The sequence below is a fragment of the Bombina bombina genome, chromosome 1 (assembly GCF_027579735.1).
Source record: "Bombina bombina isolate aBomBom1 chromosome 1, aBomBom1.pri, whole genome shotgun sequence".
Lineage (NCBI taxonomy): Eukaryota > Metazoa > Chordata > Amphibia > Anura > Bombinatoridae > Bombina > Bombina bombina.
In genome coordinates, this window is record NC_069499.1 from 444,679,224 (window position 1) to 444,700,507 (window position 21,284).

A 21,284-nucleotide genomic window follows, 5' to 3' on the forward strand; every position below is an offset into this window, starting at 1 on the left:
CCAGGAAGGACATATGGCAAACAGTCCCTAAGGTCGAGGGGGCGGTTTCTACACTAGCCAAACGCACGACCATTCCCATTGAGGACAATTGTGCTTTCAAAGATCCTATGGATAAAAAATTGGAGGGTTTGCTTAAAAAAGATTTTTGTACAGCAAGGTTACCTCCTTCAACCTATTTTGTGCATTTTTCCTGTCACTACAGCAGCGTGGTTCTGGTTCGAGGAACTGGAAAAGTCGCTCAGTAGGGAGACTCCGTATGAGGAAGTCATGGACAGAATTCACGCACTTAAGTTAGCTAATTCCTTTATTTCTTTCATGTAATTAGCAAGAGTCCATGAGCTAGTGACGTATGGGATATACATTCCTACCAGGAGGGGCAAAGTTTCCCAAACCTCAAAATGCCTATAAATACACCCCTCACCACACCCACAATTCAGTTTTTACAAACTTTGCCTCCGATGGAGGTGGTGAAGTAAGTTTGTGCTAGATTCTACGTTGATATGCGCTCCGCAGCAAGTTGGAGCCCGGTTTTCCTCTCAGCGTGCAGTGAATGTCAGAGGGATGTGAGGAGAGTATTGCCTATTTGAATGCAGTGATCTCCTTCTAAGGGGTCTATTTCATAGGTTCTCTGTTATCGGTCGTAGAGATTCATCTCTTACCTCCCTTTTCAGATCGACGATATACTCTTATATATACCATTACCTCTGCTGATTCTCGTTTCAGTACTGGTTTGGCTATCTGCTATATGTAGATGAGTGTCCTGGGGTAAGTAAGTCTTATTTTCTGTGACACTCCTAGCTATGGTTGGGCACTTTGTTTATAAAGTTCTAAATATATGTATTCAAACATTTATTTGCCTTGACTCAGAATGTTCAACTTTCCTTATTTTCAGACAGTCAGTTTCATATTTGGGATAATGCATTTTAATTTAACATTTTTCTTACCTTAAAATTTGACTTTTTCCCTGTGGGCTGTTAGGCTCGCGGGGGCTGAAAATGCTTCATTTTATTGCGTCATTCTTGGCGCGGACTTTTTTGGCGCAAAAATTCTATTTCCGTTTCCGGCGTCATACGTGTCGCCGGAAGTTGCGTCATTTTTTTACGTTATTTTGCGCCAAAAATGTCGGCGTTCCGGATGTGGCGTCATTTTTGGCGCCAAAAAGCATTTAGGCGCCAAATAATGTGGGCGTCTTATTTGGCGCGAAAAAATATGGGCGTCACTTTTGTCTCCACATTATTTAAGTCTCATTTTTTATTGCTTCTGGTTGCTAGAAGCTTGTTCTTTGGCATTTTTTCCCATTCCTGAAACTGTCATTTAAGGAATTTGATCAATTTTGCTTTATATATATGTTGTTTTTTCTCTTACATATTGCAAGATGTCTCACGTTGCATCTGAGTCAGAAGATACTACAGGAAAATCGCTGTCAAGTGCTGAATCTACCAAAGCTAAGTGTATCTGCTGTAAACTTTTGGTAGCTATTCCTCCAGCTGTTGTTTGTATTGATTGTCATGACAAACTTGTTAAAGCAGATAATATTTCCTTTAGTAAAGTACCATTGCCTGTTGCAGTTCCTTCAACATCTAAGGTGCAGAATGTTCCTGATAATATAAGAGATTTTGTTTCTGAATCCATAAAGAAGGCTATGTCTGTTATTTCTCCTTCTAGTAAACGTAAAAAATCTTTTAAAACTTCTCTCCCTACAGATGAATTTTTAAATGAACATCATCATTCTGATTCTGATGATTCCTCTGGTTCAGAGGATTCTGTCTCAGAGGTTGATGCTGATAAATCTTCATATTTATTTAAAATGGAATTTATTCGTTCTTTACTTAAAGAAGTACTAATTGCTTTAGAAATAGAGGATTCTGGTCCTCTTGATACTAATTCTAAACGTTTAGATAAGGTATTTAAAGCTCCTGTGGTTATTCCAGAAGTTTTTCCTGTTCCTAATGCTATTTCTGCAGTAATTTCCAAAGAATGGGTTAATTTGGGTAATTCATTTACTCCTTCTAAACGTTTTAAGCAATTATATCCTGTGCCGTCTGACAGATTAGAATTTTGGGACAAGATCCCTAAAGTTGATGGGGCTATTTCTACCCTTGCTAAACGTACTACTATTCCTACGTCAGATGGTACTTCGTTTAAGGATCCTCTAGATAGGAAAATTGAGTCCTTTCTAAGAAAAGCTTATCTGTGTTCAGGTAATCTTCTTAGACCTGCTATATCTTTGGCTGATGTTGCTGCAGCTTCAACTTTTTGGTTGGAAACTTTAGCGCAACAAGTAACACATCGTGATTCTCATGATATTATTATTCTTCTTCAGCATGCTAATAATTTTATCTGTGATGCCATTTTTGATATTATCAGAGTTGATGTCAGGTTTATGTCTCTAGCTATTTTAGCTAGAAGAGCTTTATGGCTTAAAACTTGGAATGCTGATATGGCTTCTAAATCAACTTTACTTTCCATTTCTTTCCAGGGTAACAAATTATTTGGTTCTCAGTTGGATTCCATTATTTCAACTGTTACTGGTGGGAAAGGAACTTTTTTACCACAGGATAAAAAATCTAAAGGTAAAAACAGGGCTAATAATCGTTTTCGTTCCTTTCGTTTCAACAAAGAACAAAAGCCTGATCCTTCATCCTCAGGAGCAGTTTCAGTTTGGAGACCATCTCCAGTCTGGAATAAATCCAAGCCAGCTAGAAAGGCAAAGCCTGCTTCTAAGTCCACATGAAGGTGCGGCCCTCATTCCAGCTCAGCTGGTAGGGGGCAGGTTAAGTTTTTTCAAGGAAATTTGGATCAATTCTGTTCACAATCTTTGGATTCAGAGCATTGTTTCAGAAGGGTACAGAATTGGTTTCAAGTTGAGACCTCCTGCAAAGAGATTTTTTCTTTCCCGTGTCCCAGTAAATCCAGTAAAAGCTCAAGCATTTCTGAAATGTGTTTCAGATCTAGAGTTTACTGGAGTAATTATGCCAGTTCCAGTTCCGGAACAGGGGATGGGGTTTTATTCAAATCTCTTCATTGTACCAAAGAAGGAGAATTCTTTCAGACCAGTTCTGGATCTAAAAATATTGAATCGTTATGTAAGGATACCAACGTTCAAGATGGTAACTGTAAGGACTATCTTACCTTTTGTTCAGCAAGGGAATTATATGTCCACAATAGATTTACAGGATGCATATCTGCATATTCCGATTCATCCAGATCATTATCAGTTCCTGAGATTCTCGTTTCTGGACAAGCATTACCAGTTTGTGGCTCTGCCGTTTGGCCTAGCTACAGCTCCAAGAATTTTTACAAAGGTTCTCGGTGCCCTGCTGTCTGTAATCAGAGAACAGGGTATTGTGGTATTTCCTTATTTGGACGATATCTTGGTACTTGCTCAGTCTTTACATTTAGCAGAATCTCATACGAATCGACTTGTGTTGTTTCTTCAAGATCATGGTTGGAGGATCAATTTACCAAAAAGTTCTTTGATTCCTCAGACAAGGGTAACCTTTCTGGGTTTCCAGATGGATTCAGTGTCCATGACTCTGTCTTTAACAGACCAGAGACGTCTAAAGTTGATTACAGCTTGTCGAAACCTTCAGTCACAATCATTCCCTTCGGTAGCCTTATGCATGGAAATTCTAGGTCTTATGACTGCTGCATCGGACGCGATCCCCTTTGCTCGTTTTCACATGCGACCTCTTCAGCTCTGTATGCTGAAGCAATGGTGCAAGGATTACACGAAGATATCTCAATTAATATCTTTAAAACCGATTGTTCGACACTCTCTAACATGGTGGACAGATCACCATCGTTTAATTCAGGGGGCTTCTTTTGTGCTTCCGACCTGGACTGTAATTTCAACAGATGCAAGTCTCACAGGTTGGGGAGCTGTGTGGGGATCTCTGACGGCACAAGGAGTTTGGGAATCTCAGGAGGTGAGATTACCGATCAATATTTTGGAACTCCGTGCAATTTTCAGAGCTCTTCAGTTTTGGCCTCTTCTGAAGAGAGAATCGTTCATTTGTTTTCAGACAGACAATGTCACAACTGTGGCATACATCAATCATCAAGGAGGGACTCACAGTCCTCTGGCTATGAAAGAAGTATCTCGAATTTTGGTTTGGGCGGAATCCAGCTCCTGTCTAATCTCTGCGGTTCATATCCCAGGTGTAGACAATTGGGAAGCGGATTATCTCAGTCGCCAAACGTTGCATCCGGGCGAATGGTCTCTTCACCCAGAGGTATTTCTTCAGATTGTTCTAATGTGGGAACTTCCAGAAATAGATCTGATGGCGTCTCATCTAAACAAGAAACTTCCCAGGTATCTGTCCAGATCCCGGGATCCTCAGGCGGAGGCAGTGGATGCATTATCACTTCCTTGGAAGTATCATCCAGCCTATATCTTTCCTCCTCTAGTTCTTCTTCCAAGAGTAATCTCCAAGATTCTGAAGGAATGCTCGTTTGTTCTGCTGGTAGCTCCGGCATGGCCTCACAGGTTTTGGTATGCGGATCTTGTCCGGATGGCCTCTTGCCAACCGTGGACTCTTCCGTTAAGACCAGACCTTCTGTCACAAGGTCCTTTTTTCCATCAGGATCTGAAATCCTTAAATTTAAAGGTATGGAGATTGAACGCTTGATTCTTGGTCAAAGAGGTTTCTCTGACTCTGTGATTAATACTATGTTACAGGCTCGTAAATCTGTATCTCGAGAGATATATTATAGAGTCTGGAAGACTTATATTTCTTGGTGTCTTTCTCATCATTTTTCATGGCATTCTTTTAGAATACCGAGAATTTTACAGTTCCTTCAGGATGGTTTAGATAAGGGTTTGTCCGCAAGTTCTTTGAAAGGACAAATCTCTGCTCTTTCTGTTCTTTTTCACAGAAAGATTGCTATTCTTCCTGATATTCATTGTTTTGTACAAGCTTTGGTTCGTATAAAACCTGTCATTAAGTCAATTTCTCCTCCTTGGAGTTTGAATTTGGTTCTGGGAGCTCTTCAAGCTCCTCCGTTTGAACCTATGCATTCATTGGACATTAAATTACTTTCTTGGAAAGTTTTGTTCCTTTTGGCCATCTCTTCTGCCAGAAGAGTTTCTGAATTATCTGCTCTTTCTTGTGAGTCTCCTTTTCTGATTTTTCATCAGGATAAGGCGGTGTTGCGAACTTCTTTTGAATTTTTACCTAAAGTTGTGAATTCCAACAACATTAGTAGAGAAATTGTGGTTCCTTCATTATGTCCTAATCCTAAGAATTCTAAGGAAAAATCGTTGCATTCTTTGGATGTTGTTAGAGCTTTGAAATATTATGTTGAAGCTACGAAATCTTTTCGTAAGACTTCTAGTCTATTTGTTATCTTTTCCGGTTCTAGAAAAGGCCAGAAAGCTTCTGCCATTTCTTTGGCATCTTGGTTGAAATCTTTAATTCATCTTGCCTATGTTGAGTCGGGTAAAACTCCGCCTCAGAGAATTACAGCTCATTCTACTAGGTCAGTTTCTACTTCCTGGGCGTTTAGGAATGAAGCTTCGGTTGACCAGATCTGCAAAGCAGCAACTTGGTCCTCTTTGCATACTTTTACTAAATTCTACCATTTTGATGTATTTTCTTCTTCTGAAGCAGTTTTTGGTAGAAAAGTACTTCAGGCAGCGGTTTCAGTTTGAATCTTCTGCTTATGTTTTTCGTTAAACTTTATTTTGGGTGTGGATTATTTTCAGCAGGAATTGGCTGTCTTTATTTTATCCCTCCCTCTCTAGTGACTCTTGTGTGGAAAGATCCACATCTTGGGTAGTCATTATCCCATACGTCACTAGCTCATGGACTCTTGCTAATTACATGAAAGAAAACATAATTTATGTAAGAACTTACCTGATAAATTCATTTCTTTCATATTAGCAAGAGTCCATGAGGCCCGCCCTTTTTTTGTGGTGGTTATGATTTTGTATAAAGCACAATTATTCCAATTCCTTATTTTATATGCTTTCGCACTTTTTTATCACCCCACTTCTTGGCTATTCGTTAAACTGAATTGTGGGTGTGGTGAGGGGTGTATTTATAGGCATTTTGAGGTTTGGGAAACTTTGCCCCTCCTGGTAGGAATGTATATCCCATACGTCACTAGCTCATGGACTCTTGCTAATATGAAAGAAATGAATTTATCAGGTAAGTTCTTACATAAATTATGTTTTTAGACGCCGCTTTGCAGTTAGCGAGATTAGCGGCGAAAAATTCAGGGTTTGCAATTGTGACGCGCAGAGCGCTCTGGCTAAAGTCGGCGGATGTATCTTCCAAGACAAAATTGCTTAATATCCCTTTCAAAGGTAAGACCCTTTTTGGGCCAGAATTGAAAGAAATTATTTCAGACATCACTGGGGGAAAGGGCCATGCCCTCCCACAGGATAGGCCTTTCAAGGCTAAGAATAAGTCCAATTTTCGTTCCTTTCGCAATTTCAGGAACGGACCGGCTTCTAACTCGGCAGCCTCTAGACAAGAGGGTAATGCTTCCCAGACTAAACCAGCTTGGAAACCAATGCAAGGCTGGAATAAGGGTAAACAGGCCAAGAAGCCGGATGTATCTTCCAAGACAAAATTGCTTAATATCCCTTTCAAAGGTAAGACCCTTTTTGGGCCAGAATTGAAAGAAATTATTTCAGACATCACTGGGGGAAAGGGCCATGCCCTCCCACAGGATAGGCCTTTCAAGGCTAAGAATAAGTCCAATTTTCGTTCCTTTCGCAATTTCAGGAACGGACCGGCTTCTAACTCGGCAGCCTCTAGACAAGAGGGTAATGCTTCCCAGACTAAACCAGCTTGGAAACCAATGCAAGGCTGGAATAAGGGTAAACAGGCCAAGAAGCCTGCTGCTGCTACCAAGACAGCATGAAGGGGTAGCCCCCGATCCGGGACCGGATCTAGTAGGGGACAGACTCTCTCTCTTTGCTCAGGCTTGGGCAAGAGATGTTCAGGATCCCTGGACACTAGAAATAGTCTCTCAGGGTTATCTTCTAGAATTCAAGGAACTACCCCCAAGGGGAAGGTTCCACATTTCTCACTTATCTTCAAACCAAATAAATAGACAGGCATTCTTACATTGTGTAGAAGACCTGTTAAAGATGGGAGTGATACACCCAGTTCCAACTGTGGAACAAGGTCAGGGGTTTTTACTCAAATCTGTTTGTAGTTCCCAAAGAAGAGGGAACTTTCAGACCAATTCTGGATTTAAAAATTCTAAACAAATTTCTCAGAGTTCCATCGTTCAATATGGAAACCATTCGAACAATTTTACCTACAATCCAGGAGGGTCAATATATGACTACCGTGGATTTAAAGGATGCGTATCTAAATATTCATATCCACAAAGATCATCATCAGTTCCTAAGGTTCGCCTTTCTGGTCAAACATTATCAGTTCGTGGCTCTCCCATTTGGACTAGTCACTGCTCCCAGAATTTTCACAAAGGTGCTCGGGTCCCTTCTGGCGGTTCTAAGACCAAGGGGCATTGCAGTGGCACCTTATCTGGACGACATTCTAATTCAAGCGTCGTCTCTTTCCAAGGCAAAGGCTCATACAGACATTGTTCTAGCCTTTCTCAGATCTCACGGGTGGAAGGTGAACGTAGAAAAGAGTTCCCTGTCTCCGTCGACAAGAGTTTCCTTTTTGGGAACAATAATAGATTCTTTTGAAATGAAGATCTTCCTGACAGAAGTCAGAAAGACAAAGCTTCTAAAAGCTTGTCAAGTTCTTCTCTCTATTCTGCAGCCTTCCATAGCTCAGTGCATGGAAGTAGTAGGGTTGATGGTTGCAGCAATGGACATAGTTCCTTTTGCTCGAATTCATCTAAGACCATTACAACTGTGCATGCTCCAGTAGACAGGATCACCTGTCTCAGGGAATGAGTTTCTGCAGACCAAAGTGGGTCATTGTCACGACCGACGCCAGTCTATCAGGCTGGGGCGCGGTCTGGGATTCCCTGAAAACTCAGGGTTTATGGTCTCGGGAAGAGTCTCTTCTCCCGATCAACATCCTGGAACTGAGAGCGATATTCAATGCTCTCCGGGCTTGGCCTCATCTAGCGAAGGCCGGATACATAAGATTCCAGTCAGATAACATGACGACTGTAGCTTACATCAACCATCAGGGAGGAACAAGGAGTTCCTTGGCGATGAGAGAGGTATCCAAGATCATCAAATGGACGGAGGATCACTCCTGCCACCTATCTGCAATCCACATCCCAGGAGTAGACAACTGGGAGGCGGATTATCTGAGTCGTCAGATTTTCTATCCGGGGGAGTGGGAACTCCACCCGTAGGTGTTTGCCCAGTTGACTCAATTATGGGGCATTCCTGACATGGATCTGATGGCGTCTCGTCAGAACTTCAAGGTTCCTTGCTACGGGTCCAGATCCAGGGATCCCAAGGCCACTCTAGTGGATGCATTAGTGGCGCCTTGGTCGTTCAACCTAGCTTATGCGTTTCCACCGTTCCCTCTCCTTCCCAGTCTTGTAGCCAGGATCAAACAGGAGAAGGCCTCAGTGATTCTGATACCTCCTGCGTGGCCGCGCAGGACTTGGTATGCAGACCTGGTGAATATGTCATCGGCTCCACCATGGAAGCTACCTTTGAGACAGGATCTTCTAGTACAAGGTCCATTCGAACATCCAAATCTAATTTCTCTGCAGCTGACTGCTTGGAAATTGAACGTTTGATTTTATCCAAGCGTGGGTTTTCAGATTCAGTGATAGATACTCTGGTCCAAGCCAGAAAACCTGTGTCTAGAAAGATTTACCATAAAATATGGAAAAGATATATCTGTTGGTGTGAATCCAAGGGATTCTCCTGGAGTAAGATTAAAATTCCTAAGATCCTCTCCTTTCTCCAAGAAGGTTTGGAAAAGGGATTGTCAGCGAGTTCTCTAAAAGGACAGAGTTCTGCTTTATCTGTCTTGTTATACAAACGACTGGCAGCTGTGCCAGAGGTACAAGCTTTTGTACAGGCTTTGGTCAGAATCAAACCTGTTTACAGACCCTTGACTCCTCCTTGGAGTCTAAATTTAGTTCTTTCAGTTCTTCAGGGGGTTCCGTTTGAACCCTTACATTCCATAGATATCAAGTTGCTATCTTGGAAAGTTCTGTTTTTGGTTGCTATTTCTTCTGCTAGAAGAGTTTCTGAATTATCTGCTTTGCAGTGTGATCCACCCTATCTGGTGTTCCATTCAGATAAGGTTATTTTGCGTACCAAGCCTGGTTTTCTTCCAAAAGTTGTTTCCAACAAGAATATTAACCAGGAAATAGTTGTTCCTTCTCTGTGCCCGAATCCAGTTTCAAAGAAGGAACGTTTGTTACACAATTTAGATGTAGTCCGTGCTTTAAAGTTCTATTTAGAAGCAACAAAGAATTTTAGACAAACCTCATCCTTGTTTGTCGTTTACTCTGGTAAGAGGAGAGGACAAAAAGCTATTGCTACCTCTCTTTCTTTCTGGCTGAAAAGCATTATCCGATTGGCTTATGAGACTGCCGGACGGCAGCCTCCTGAACAAATCACAGCTCACTCCACTAGGGCTGTGGCTTCCACATGGGCCTTCAAGAACGAGGCTTCTGTTAATCAGATATGTAAGGCAGCGACTTGGTCTTCTCTGCAAACTTTTTTTTTTTTTTTACAAATTTGATATTTTTGCTTCTTCGGAGGCTGTTTTTGGGAGAAAGGTTTTGCAAGCCGTGGTGCCTTCTGTTTAGGTAACATGATTTGCTCCCTCCCTTCATCCGTGTCCTAAAGCTTTGGTATTGGCTCCCACAAGTAATGGATGACGCCGTGGACCGGACACACCAATGTTGGAGAAAACAGAATTTATGCTTACCTGATAAATTACTTTCTCCAACGGTGTGTCCGGTCCACGGCCCGCCCTGGTTTTTTAATCAGGTTTGAAAATTTTTTCTTTTTCTTTATACACTACAGTCACCACGGCACCCTATAGTTTCTCCTTTTTCTCCTAACCGTCGGTCGAATGACTGGGGGGCGGAGCCAGAGGGGAAGCTATATGGACAGCTCTTGCTGTGTGCTCTCCTTGCCTTTCCCTGTAGGGGAGGAGAATATCCCACAAGTAATGGATGACGCCGTGGACCGGACACAACGTTGGAGAAAGTAATTTATCAGGTAAGCATAAATTCTGTTTTTTTAAGCTGGGTATGATTGTTTTAATTATCTATACATACAAAGTAATGATTTAAGTTTAGCTAGTGAGGAACTTTGTTACTAGGTGCCATGTGAACTAAAGCTATATTTTATTATGTTAATTTGTTTTTGTGGCTATATTTTGTGCTTTCACCAATTAGACGGTACCATATTCTGACTTTGTGTAATGCTGCAGCAGTCTTGTAGCTCTCTTAGCCTGTGTTTACAGATGGAATCCATTATTTGCTAATGGTAGAAAGGCATATTTAGTGTAAGATTTTGTAGCTTCACAAGCAAGTGGTCAAGCTTGATAAGTACCCAAATGTCAAAGTGTAGACCAAACCAAAGGTCTTCCAGAGATTGCTATAATAACTCTTAACCTTGTATTTTGGCACCTTAAAATGGTAAAGTAATTGGTAAGTATGTTGTAAGATACTGTTGTTGTATAGGGAATAATAACTCCAATTATGGCTTATGTCTTAATTTGTCATATGTACCCTGACCAAATTGGATATAGGATGTGCATATGAATATTGGCCAAAGCTTTGCAATGCACATTTCCCAAAGTATGTAAAGTTAAATACCACGCTATAGCCACTGAGTATTTAAGATGAAATATAGCTTGAAAATCTGAATTAACGTACATCTGTACCTTGGTGGTAATATGATACTAGGTGATTTGTGTATTTTTTTTATTTTTTTTAATATTTATTTAGTGTGTTATCTGCTTTTCGTTGCATGCATTTATCATTTACATATATCTTCTAGACCTTAAGCATGTGATTCTTTTTTAGATGAAGAAAACAGTTTACATGTTGTGGTAAACTGTGGGGAAGCATTATTGAAGAACAATACATATTGGCCACTTGTTAGTGATTTTATAAATATCCTTTCACACCAAAGTGTTGCGAAGAAATTCTTGGAAGACCATAGATTATTAGCTACCTGGATGAATTTTGTTTCATTCTTTCAAGGTGAGTTTTCTAGTTATGTTAAATGCAGCTTATTTATTTTTACTTTAAAAATTTCATACAATAGGCATTTTAGGTCCTGCTGTAAATATATTACATATAATTCTTATCATGTGAGGGATATGTGTGTGTATATATGTGTGTCTGAATTTAATGGGTTATTAATAATGTATTTATTACACATGATTGTTTAAACAAAATTATATATATCGCATAATAAAAAAATAAAAAAATTATGTTGTATGGGATAGCACAGATCACATCCTATATAGAATAACATCTGGAAGTAAAAAAGACCTCTGCTATGCCAAGATAATGCTTGCAACACCTAAGCAGTATTTTCCCTATATGTTTAACCCTTTTACGGATGTTAAACACATACACCTAGATTTAGAGTTTTGCGTTGGAAGGGGTGCGTTAGCTACGCGTGTTTTTTCCCCCCCGCACCTTTTAAACAACGCTGGTATTTAGAGTTCTCTGAAGGGCTGTGTTAGGCTCCAAAAAGGGAGCGTAGAGCATAATTTACATCCACTGCTGCCCCTAACATCGCCGACCCCTATATTATATTTATTAAACCCTATTCTGCCCCCGCCCCCCCCAACGTCGCCGCTACCTAACTACACTTATTAACCCCTAATCTGCCGACCGGACCTCGCCGCTACTCTAATAAATGTATTAACCGCTAAAGCTAAGTCTAACCCTAACACTAACACCCCCCTAAGTTAAATATAATTTAAATCTAACAAAATAAAATAAATCTTATTAAATAAATTAATCCTATTTAAAGCTAAATACTTACCTGTAAAATAAACCCTAATATAGCTACAATATAACAAATAATTATATTGTAGCTATTTTAGCATTTATATTTATTTTACAGGCAACTTTGTATCTATTTTAACTAGGTACAATAGCTATTAAATAGTTAATAACTATTTAATAGCTACCTAGTTAAAATAATTACAAAACTACCTGTAAAATAAATCCTAACCTAAGTTACAATTAAAGCTAACACTACACTATCAATAAATTAATTAACTAAACTATCTACAATTAACTACAATTAAATCAACTAAATTACAACCCCCCCCACTAAATTACAAAAAATAAAAAAAGATTACAAGAATTTTAAACTAATTACACCTACTCTAAGCTCCCCAAAATAAAAAAATGACCTACCCTATTCTAAAATAAAAAGATAACAGCTCTTTAACCTTACCAGCCCTTAAAAGGGCCTTTTGCGGGGCATGCCCCAAAGAAATCAGCTCTTTTGCATTTAAAAAAAACATACAATATCCCCCCCCAACATTACAACCCACCGCCCACATACCCCTAATCTAACCCAAACACCCCTTAAAAAACCTAACACTACGCCCCTGAAGATCTCCCTACCTTATCTTCACCATGCCTGGTATCACCGATCCGTCCAGAAGAGGGTCCGAAGTCTTCATCCTATCCGGGAAGAAGTGGTCCAGAAGAGGGTCCGAAGTCTTCATCCTATCCGGCAAGAAGAGGACATCCGGACCGGTAGACATGTTCATCCAGGCGGCGTCTTCTATCTTCATCCATCCGGCGCGGAGCGAGACTATCTTGAAGCAGCCGACGCGGATCCATCCTCTTCTTCCGGCGACTCCCGACGAATGAAGGTTCCTTTAAGTGACGTCATCCAAGATGGCGTCCCTCGAATTCCGATTGGCTGATAGGATTCTAGAGCCAATCGGAATTAAGGTAGGAAAAATCTGAATGGCTTATTGAATCAGTCAATCATATTCAAGTTCAATCAGATTGGCAAGCGCAAAAGGAATGAAAACCACATGGTCAATGCGGTTTCTGATATGCTGGCGATCTCAGAGGTACCCTCCCTGGGCTCTGAGTTGGAGGGTATGGAGGTCCTATCTGAAGGTGAGCTTTCTGATTCAGGAAGTGCCTTACCACTGACGGATTCAGAAGTGTTTTCTTTCAGGTTCAAACTTGAACACCTCCGTTTATTATTGAGGGAGGTTTTGGGGACTCTGGACGACTGTGATTCAATAGTGGTTCCTCCAGAGAAGTTGAGTAAGTTGGACAGATTTCTGGAAGTCCCTTCTTATTCTGGTGTCTTTCCAGTTCCCAAGAGAACTTCAGAGATTGTTGCTAAGGAATGGGAGAGACCAGGTATTTCCTTCTCCCATTTCTCTTGTTAAGTGTATCCAGTCCACGGATCATCCATTACTTGTGGGATATTCTCCTTCCCAACAGGAAGTTGCAAGAGGATCACCCACAGCAGAGCTGCTATATAGCTCCTCCCCTAACTGTCATATCCAGTCATTCTCTTGCAAGCCTCAACCAAGATGGAGGTCGTAAGAGGAGTGTGGTGTTTTATACTTAGTTTATTCTTCAATCAAAAGAGTGTACTGTTTATCTCAGGCAGTATTTAGAAGAAGAATCTGCCTGCGTTTTCTATGATCTTAGCAGAAGTAACTAAGATCCATGGCTGTTCTCACATATTCTGAGGAGTGAGGTAACTTCAGAGAGGGAATGGCGTGCAGGTTTTCCTGCAATAAGGTATGTGCAGTTAATATTTTTCTAGGGATGGAATTTGCTGCGGATACCGAACTAATGTAAGTAAAGCCTTAAATGCAGTTATAGCGACTGGTATCAGGCTTATTAATAGAGATACATACTCTTATAAAAATGTAATATAAAAAGTTTGCTGGCATGTTTAATCGTTTTTATATGTATTTGGTGATAAAACTTATTGGGGCCTAGTTTTTTTACACATGGCTGGCTTGAATTTTGCCTAGTAACAGTTTCCTTAGGCTTTCCACTGTTGTAATATGAGTGGGAGGGGCCTTTTTTAGTGCTTTTCTGTGCAGGTAAAAATACTGACAGAGACATTCAGCTTCCCTCTGCATGATCCAGGACATCTCTGGAGGGCTCAAAAGGCTTCAAAGTCGTTTTTGAGGGAGGTAAAAAGCCACAGTAGAGCTGTGGCAGTTGTTGTGACTGTTATTATTCAGTTTTGGGTATTAAGGGGTTAATCATCCATTTGCAAGTGGGTGCAATGCTCTGCTAACTTGTTACATACACTGTAAAAATTTTGTTAGTGTAACTGCCTTTTTTCACTGTTATTTTAAATTTTGACAACATTTGTGTTTCTTAAAGGTGCAGTAACGTTTTTTATATTGCTTGTAAACTTGTTTAAAGTGTTTTCCAAGCTTGCTAGTCTCATTGCTAGTCTGTTTAAACATGTCTGACACAGAGGAAACTACTTGTTCATTATGTTTGAAAGCCATGGTGGAGCCCCATAGGAGAATGTGTACTAAATGTATTGATTTCACCTTAAACAGTAAAGATCAGTCTTTAACTATAAAATAAATATCACCAGAAGATTCTGACGAGGGGGAAGTTATGCCGACTAACTCTCCCCACGTGTCAGACCCTTCGCCTCCCGCTCAGGGGATGCACGCTAATATGGCGCCAATTACATCAGGGTCGCCCATAGCGATTACCTTGCAGGACATGGCTGCAATCATGAATAATAGCCTGTCAGAGGTATTATCCAGGTTGCCTGAATTAAGAGGCAAGCGCGATTACTCTGGGGTTAGGAGAAATACAGAGCGCGCAGATGCTGTAAGGGCCATGTCTGATACTGCGTCACAATATGCAGATCATGAGGACGGAGAGCTTCAGTCTGTGGGGGACATCTCTGATTCGGGGAAACCTGATTCAGAGATTTCTAATTTTAATTTTAAGCTTGAGAACCTCCGTGTGTTGCTTGGGGAGGTATTAGCTGCTCTGAATGACTGTAACACAGTTGCAGTACCAGAGAAATTGTGTAGGCTGGATAAATACTATGCGGTACCGGTGTGTACTGATGTTTTTCCTGTACCTAAAAGGCTTACAGAAATTATTAGGAAGGAGTGGGATAGACCGGGGGTGCCTTTTTCCCCACCTCCTATATTTAGAAAAATGTTTCCAATAGACGCCACTACACAGGACTTATGGCAGACGGTCCCTAAGGTGGAGGGAGCAGTTTCTACTTTAGCAAAGCGTACTACTATACCGGTTGAGGACAGTTTTGCTATTTCAGATCCAATGGATAAAAAATTGGAGGGTTACCTTTAGAAAATGTTTATTCAACAAGGTTTTATTTTACAGCCCCTTGCATGCATTGCGCCTGTCACGGCCGTGGCGGCATTCTGGTTTGAGGCCCTAGAAGAGGCCATCCATACAGCTCCATTGACTGAAATTATTGACAAGCTTAGAACACTTAAGCTAGCTAACTCATTTGTTTCTGATGCCATTGTTCATTTGACTAAACGGCTAAGAATTCCGGATTCGCCATCCAAGAGCGTAGTGCGCTATGGCTTAAATCCTGGTCAGCTGACGTGACTTCGAAGTCTAAATTACTCAACATTCCTTTCAAGGGGCAGACCTTATTCGGGCCTGGTTTGAAGGAAATTATTGCTGACATTACTGGAAGTAAGGGTCACACCCTTCCTCAGGACAGGGCCAAAGCAAAGGCCAAACAGTCTAATTTTCGTGCCTTTCGAAATTTCAAGGCAGGTGCATCATCAACTTCCTCCGCTTCAAAACAAGAGGGAACTTTTGCTCAATCTAAGCAGGCCTGGAAACCTAACCAGTCCTGGAACAAAGGCAAGCAGGCCAGAAAGCCTGCTGCTGCCTCTAAGACAGCATGAAGGAACGGCCCCCTATCCGGCGACGGATCTAGTAGGGGGCAGACTTTCTCTCTTCGCCCAGGCGTGGGCAAGAGATGTTCAGGATCCCTGGGCGTTGGAGATCATATCTCAGGGATATCTTCTGGACTTCAAAGCTTCCCCTCCACAAGGGAGATTTCATCTTTCAAGGCTATCTGCAAATCAGATAAAGAAAGAGGCATTCCTACGCTGTGTGCAAGACCTCCTAGTTATGGGAGTGATCCATCCAGTTCCGCGGACGGAACAAGGACAGGGTTTTTATTCAAATCTGTTTGTGGTTCCCAAAAAAGACCAATTTTGGATCTAAAGATCTTAAACAAATTCCTCAGAGTTCCATCTTTCAAAATGGAAACTATTCGGACCATCCTACCCATGATCCAAGAAGGTCAGTACATGACCACAGTGGACTTAAAGGATGCCTACCTTCACATACCGATTCACAAAGATCATCATCGGTTTCTAAGGTTTGCCTTTCTAGACAGGCATTACCAATTTGTAGCTCTTCCCTTCGGGTTGGCTACAGCCCCGAGAATCTTTACAAAGGTTCTTGGCTCACTTCTGGCGGTTCTAAGACCACGAGGCATAGCTGTGGCTCCGTATCTAGACGACATCCTGATACAGGCGTCAAGCTTTCAAGTTGCCAAGTCTCATACAGAGATAGTTCTGGCATTTCTGAGGTCGCACGAGTGGAAAGTGAACGAGGAAAAGAGTTCTCTATCCCCACTCACAAGAGTCTCCTTCTTAGGGACTCTTATAGATTCTGTAGAAATGAAAATTTACCTGACGGAGTCCAGGTTATCAAAACTTCTAAATGCTTGCCGTAATCTTCACTCCATTCCGCGCCCTTCGGTAGCTCAGTGTATGGAGGTAATCGGCTTAATGGTAGCGGCAATGGACATAGTGCCATTTGCGCGCCTTCATCTCAGACCGCTGCAATTATGCATGCTGAGTCAGTGGAATGGGGATTACACAGATTTGTCCCCTCTGCTAAATCTGGATCAAGAGACCAGAGATTCTCTTCTCTGGTGGTTGTCTCGGGTACACCTGTCCATGGGTATGACCTTTCGCAGGCCAAATTGGACAATTGTAACAACAGATGCCAGCCTTCTAGGTTGGGGTGCAGTCTGGAATTCCCTGAAGGCACAGGGATCGTGGACTCAGGAGGAGAAACTCCTTCCGATAAATATTCTGGAGTTAAGAGTGATATTCAATGCTCTTCTGGCTTGGCCTCAGTTAGCAACACTGAGGTTCATCAGATTTCAGTCGGACAACATCACGACTGTGGCTTACATCAACCATCAAGGGGGAACCAGGAGTTCCCTAGCGATGTTAGAAGTCTCAAAAATAATTTGCTGGGCAGAGTACCACTCTTGCCACCTGTCAGCAATCCATATCCCAGGCGTGGAGAACTGGGAGGCGGATTTTCTAAGTCGTCAGACTTTCCATCCGGGGGAGTGGGAACTCCATCCGGAGGTGTTTGCTCAGTTGGTTCATCGTTGGGGCAAACCAGAGTTGGATCTCATGGCGTCTCGCCAGAACGCCAAGCTTCCTTGTTACGGATCCAGGTCCAGGGACCCAGAAGCGACGCTGATAGATGCGCTAGCAGCGCCTTGGTTCTTCAACCTGGCTTATGTGTTTCCACCGTTTCCTCTGCTCCCTCGACTGATTGCCAAAATCAAACAGGAGAGAGCATCAGTGATTCTGATAGCACCTGCGTGGCCACGCAGGACTTGGTATGCAGACCTAGTGGACATGTCATCCTTTCCACCATGGACTCTGCCTCTAAGACAGGACCTTCTGATACAAGTTCCTTTCAATCATCCAAATCTAATTTCTCTGAGACTGACTGCATGGAGATTGAACGCTTGAGTCTATCAAAGCGTGGCTTTTCCGAGTCAGTCATTGATACTTTAATACAGGCACGAAAGCCTGTTACCAGGAAAATCTACCACAAGATATGGAGTAAATATCTTTATTGGTGTGAATCCAAGACTTACTCATGGAGTAAAGTTAGGATTCCTAGAATATTGTCTTTTCTCCAAGAGGGCTTGGACAAAGGATTATCAGCTAGTTCCTTAAAGGGACAGATTTCTGCTCTGTCTATTCTTTTGCACAAGCGTTTGGCAGAGGTTCCAGACGTCCAGGCATTTTGCCAGGCTTTGGTTAGATTTAAGCCTGTGTTTAAACCTGTTTCTCCCCCGTGGAGCTTAAACTTGGTTCTTAAGGTTCTTCAAGGAGTTCCGTTTGAACCCCTTCATTCCATTGATATTAAACTTTTATCTTGGAAAGTTCTGTTTTTGATGGCTATTTCTTCGGCTCGGAGAGTCTCTGAGCTATCTGCCTTACAATGTGATTCTCCCTATCTTATTTTTCATGCAGATAAGGTAGTTCTGCGTACCAAACCTGGGTTTTTACCTAAGGTGGTTTCTAACAAGAATATCAATCAAGAGATTGTTGTTCCATCGTTGTGCCCTAATCCTTCTTCAAAGAAGGAACGTCTTTTACATAATCTGGACGTAGTCCGTGCCTTGAAGTTTTACTTACAAGCTACTAAGGATTTTCGTCAAACATCTTCCCTGTTTGTCGTTTACTCTGGACAGTGGAGAGGTCAAAAAGCTTTGGCAACCTCTCTTTCCTTTTGGCTTCGGAGCGTAATAAGCCTAGCCTATGAGACTGCTGGACAGCAGCCCCCTGAAAGGATTACAGCTCATTCTACTAGAGCTGTGGCTTCCACCTGGGCCTTCAAAAATGAGGCCTCTGTTGAACAGATTTGCAAGGCTGCAACTTGGTCTTTGCTTCACACTTTTTCAAAATTTTACAAATTTGATACTTTTGCTTCTTCGGAAGCTGTGTTTGGGAGAAAGGTTCTTCAGGCAGTGGTTCCTTCCGCTTAATCCTGCCTTGTCCCTCCCATCATCCGTGTACTTTAGCTTTGGTATTGGTATCCCACAAGTAATGGATGATCCGTGGACTGGATACACTTAACAAGAGAAAACATAATTTATGCTTACCTGATAAATTTATTTCTCTTGTAGTGTATCCAGTCCACGGCCCGCCCTGTCCTTTTAAGGCAGGTCTAAATTTTAATTAAACTACAGTCACCACTGCACCCTATGGTTTCTCCTTTCTCTGTTTGTTTTCGGTCGAATGACTGGATATGACAGAGGGGAGGAGCTTTATAGCAGCTCTGCTGTGGGTGATCCTCTTGCAACTTCCTGTTGGGAAGGAGAATATCCCACAAGTAATGGATGATCCGTGGACTGGATACACTACAAGAGAAATAAATTTATCAGGTAAGCATAAATTATGTTTTTTAGGAAGATGTACCCTATAGCTGGCAGACAGTCCAAAAGGTGGAGGGTGCTATTTGAACTTTGGCTAAACGAACTACTATGCTTATTGAGGATAGTTGTGCTTTTGAAGACCCTATGGATAAGAAGTTGGAGGATCTCCTTAAGAAGATCTATGTTCATCAGGGGTTGCTATTACAACTGGCGGTTTGCATTGATACCGTTATCAGTGCGGCTGCTTATTGGTTTGATGCTCTGGAAGAGTCTCTTAAGACTGAGACTTCTTTGGAAGAGATACAGGATCGGATTAAAGCTCTTAAATTAGCTAATTCGTTTATTACGGATGCTTCTTTACAGATTACTAAATTAGCGGCAAAGAGTTCGGGTTTTTCCATCTTAGCATGCAGAGCCTTATGGTTGAAGTCTTGGTCTGCGGATGTGTCATCCAAGTCTAAACTTTTGGCTATTCCTTACAAGTTGAAGACCCTGTTTGGTCCTGACTTGAAAGAAATTTATTTCTGACATCACAGGAGGCAAGGGTCATCTCCTCCCTCAAGATAAAAAATCAAAACAGAGAGGTCGACAGAGTAATTTTCGTTCCTCTTCCTCTAAATAGGAAGGGAACTATTCACAAACCAAGTCTACCTGGAAACCCAACCAGTCTTGGAATAAGGGTAAACAATCCAAGAAACCTGCGGCTGTTCCCAAGTCAGCATGAAGGGCTGGCCCCCGATCCGGGACCAGATCTAGAAGGGGCAGACTTTCATTCTTCATCCAGGCTTGGATAAGAGATCTTCAGGATCCCTGGGCAATAGAGATAGTGTCTCAGGGATACAAACTAGAGTTCAGAAATTCATTCCCCAGAGGAAGGTTTCTTCTTTCACGATTGTCTGTAGACCAGATAAAAAGAGAGACGTTCTTGCGTTGTGTAAGAGACCTCTCCTTCATGGGAGTAATCTTTCCCGTTCCACTTCAGGAACAGGGACATGGATTTTTTTCAAATCTGTTTGTAGTCCCCAAAAAAGAGGGAACTTTCGGACCTATTTTAGACCTCGTATCTAAACAAGTTTCTCAGAGTTCCATCTTTCATGATGGAAACTATTCGTACCATTCTTCCATTGATCCAGGAGGGTCAATTTATGACTACAGTGGATCTAAAGGATGTATATCTTCACGTTCCTATCCACAGAGATCATCACAAGTTCCTAAGGTTTGCCTTCCTGGACAAACATTTTCAGTTTGTAGCTCTCACTTTTGGTCTGGCCACGGCGCCCCGAATTCTCACTAAGGTTCTGGGGTCTCTACTGGCGGTTCTAAGACCGCGGGGCATTGCGGTGGCTCCTTATCTGGATAATATTTCTGATCCAGGCGTCATCTTTCCAACTAGCAAGATCTCATACTGACATTGTGCTAGCCTTCCTGAGAACTCACTGGTGGAAGGTAAATGTGGAAAAGAGTTTAATTTCTCCAACATAGGTGTGTCCGGTCCACGGCGTCATCCTTACTTGTGGGATATTCTCTTCCCCAACAGGAAATGGCAAAGAGCCCAGCAAAGCTGGTCACATGATCCCTCCTAGGCTCCGCCTACCCCAGTCATTCTCTTTGCCGTTGTACAGGCAACATCTCCACGGAGATGGCTTAGAGTTTTTTAGTGTTTAACTGTAGTTTTTATTATTCAATCAAGAGTTTGTTATTTTAAAATAGTGCTGGTATGTACTATTTACTCAGAAACAGAAAAGAGATGAAGATTTCTGTTTGTATGAGGAAAATGATTTTAGCAACCGTTACTAAAATCCATGGCTGTTCCACACAGGACTGTTGAGAGGAATTAACTTCAGTTGGGGGAACAGTGAGCAGTCTCTTGCTGCTTGAGGTATGACACATTCTAACAAGACGATGTAATGCTGGAAGCTGTCATTTTCCCTATGGGATCCGGTAAGCCATGTTTATTAAGATAGTAAATAAGGGCTTCACAAGGGCTTATTAAGACTGTAGACTTTTTCTGGGCTAAATCGATTCATTATTAACACATATTTAGCCTTGAGGAATCATTTAATCTGGGTATTTTGATAAGATTATATCGGCAGGCACTTTTTTAGACACCTTATTCTTTAGGGGCTTTCCCAAATCATAGGCAGAGCCTCATTTTCGCGCCGGTGTTGCGCAC

At 41.8% G+C, this 21,284-nt stretch overlaps 1 protein-coding gene across 1 annotated transcript in view; it reads left to right on the forward strand.

Annotated features, from left to right (window-relative positions):
* Positions 1-21,284, forward strand: part of UBR3 (ubiquitin protein ligase E3 component n-recognin 3) — a 1,090,259-nt gene that overhangs the window by 259,525 nt on the left and 809,450 nt on the right. Inside the window, 1 exon segment of the mRNA XM_053698420.1 lies at positions 10,951-11,130. Coding sequence (XP_053554395.1) covers positions 10,951-11,130 — 180 coding nt within the window.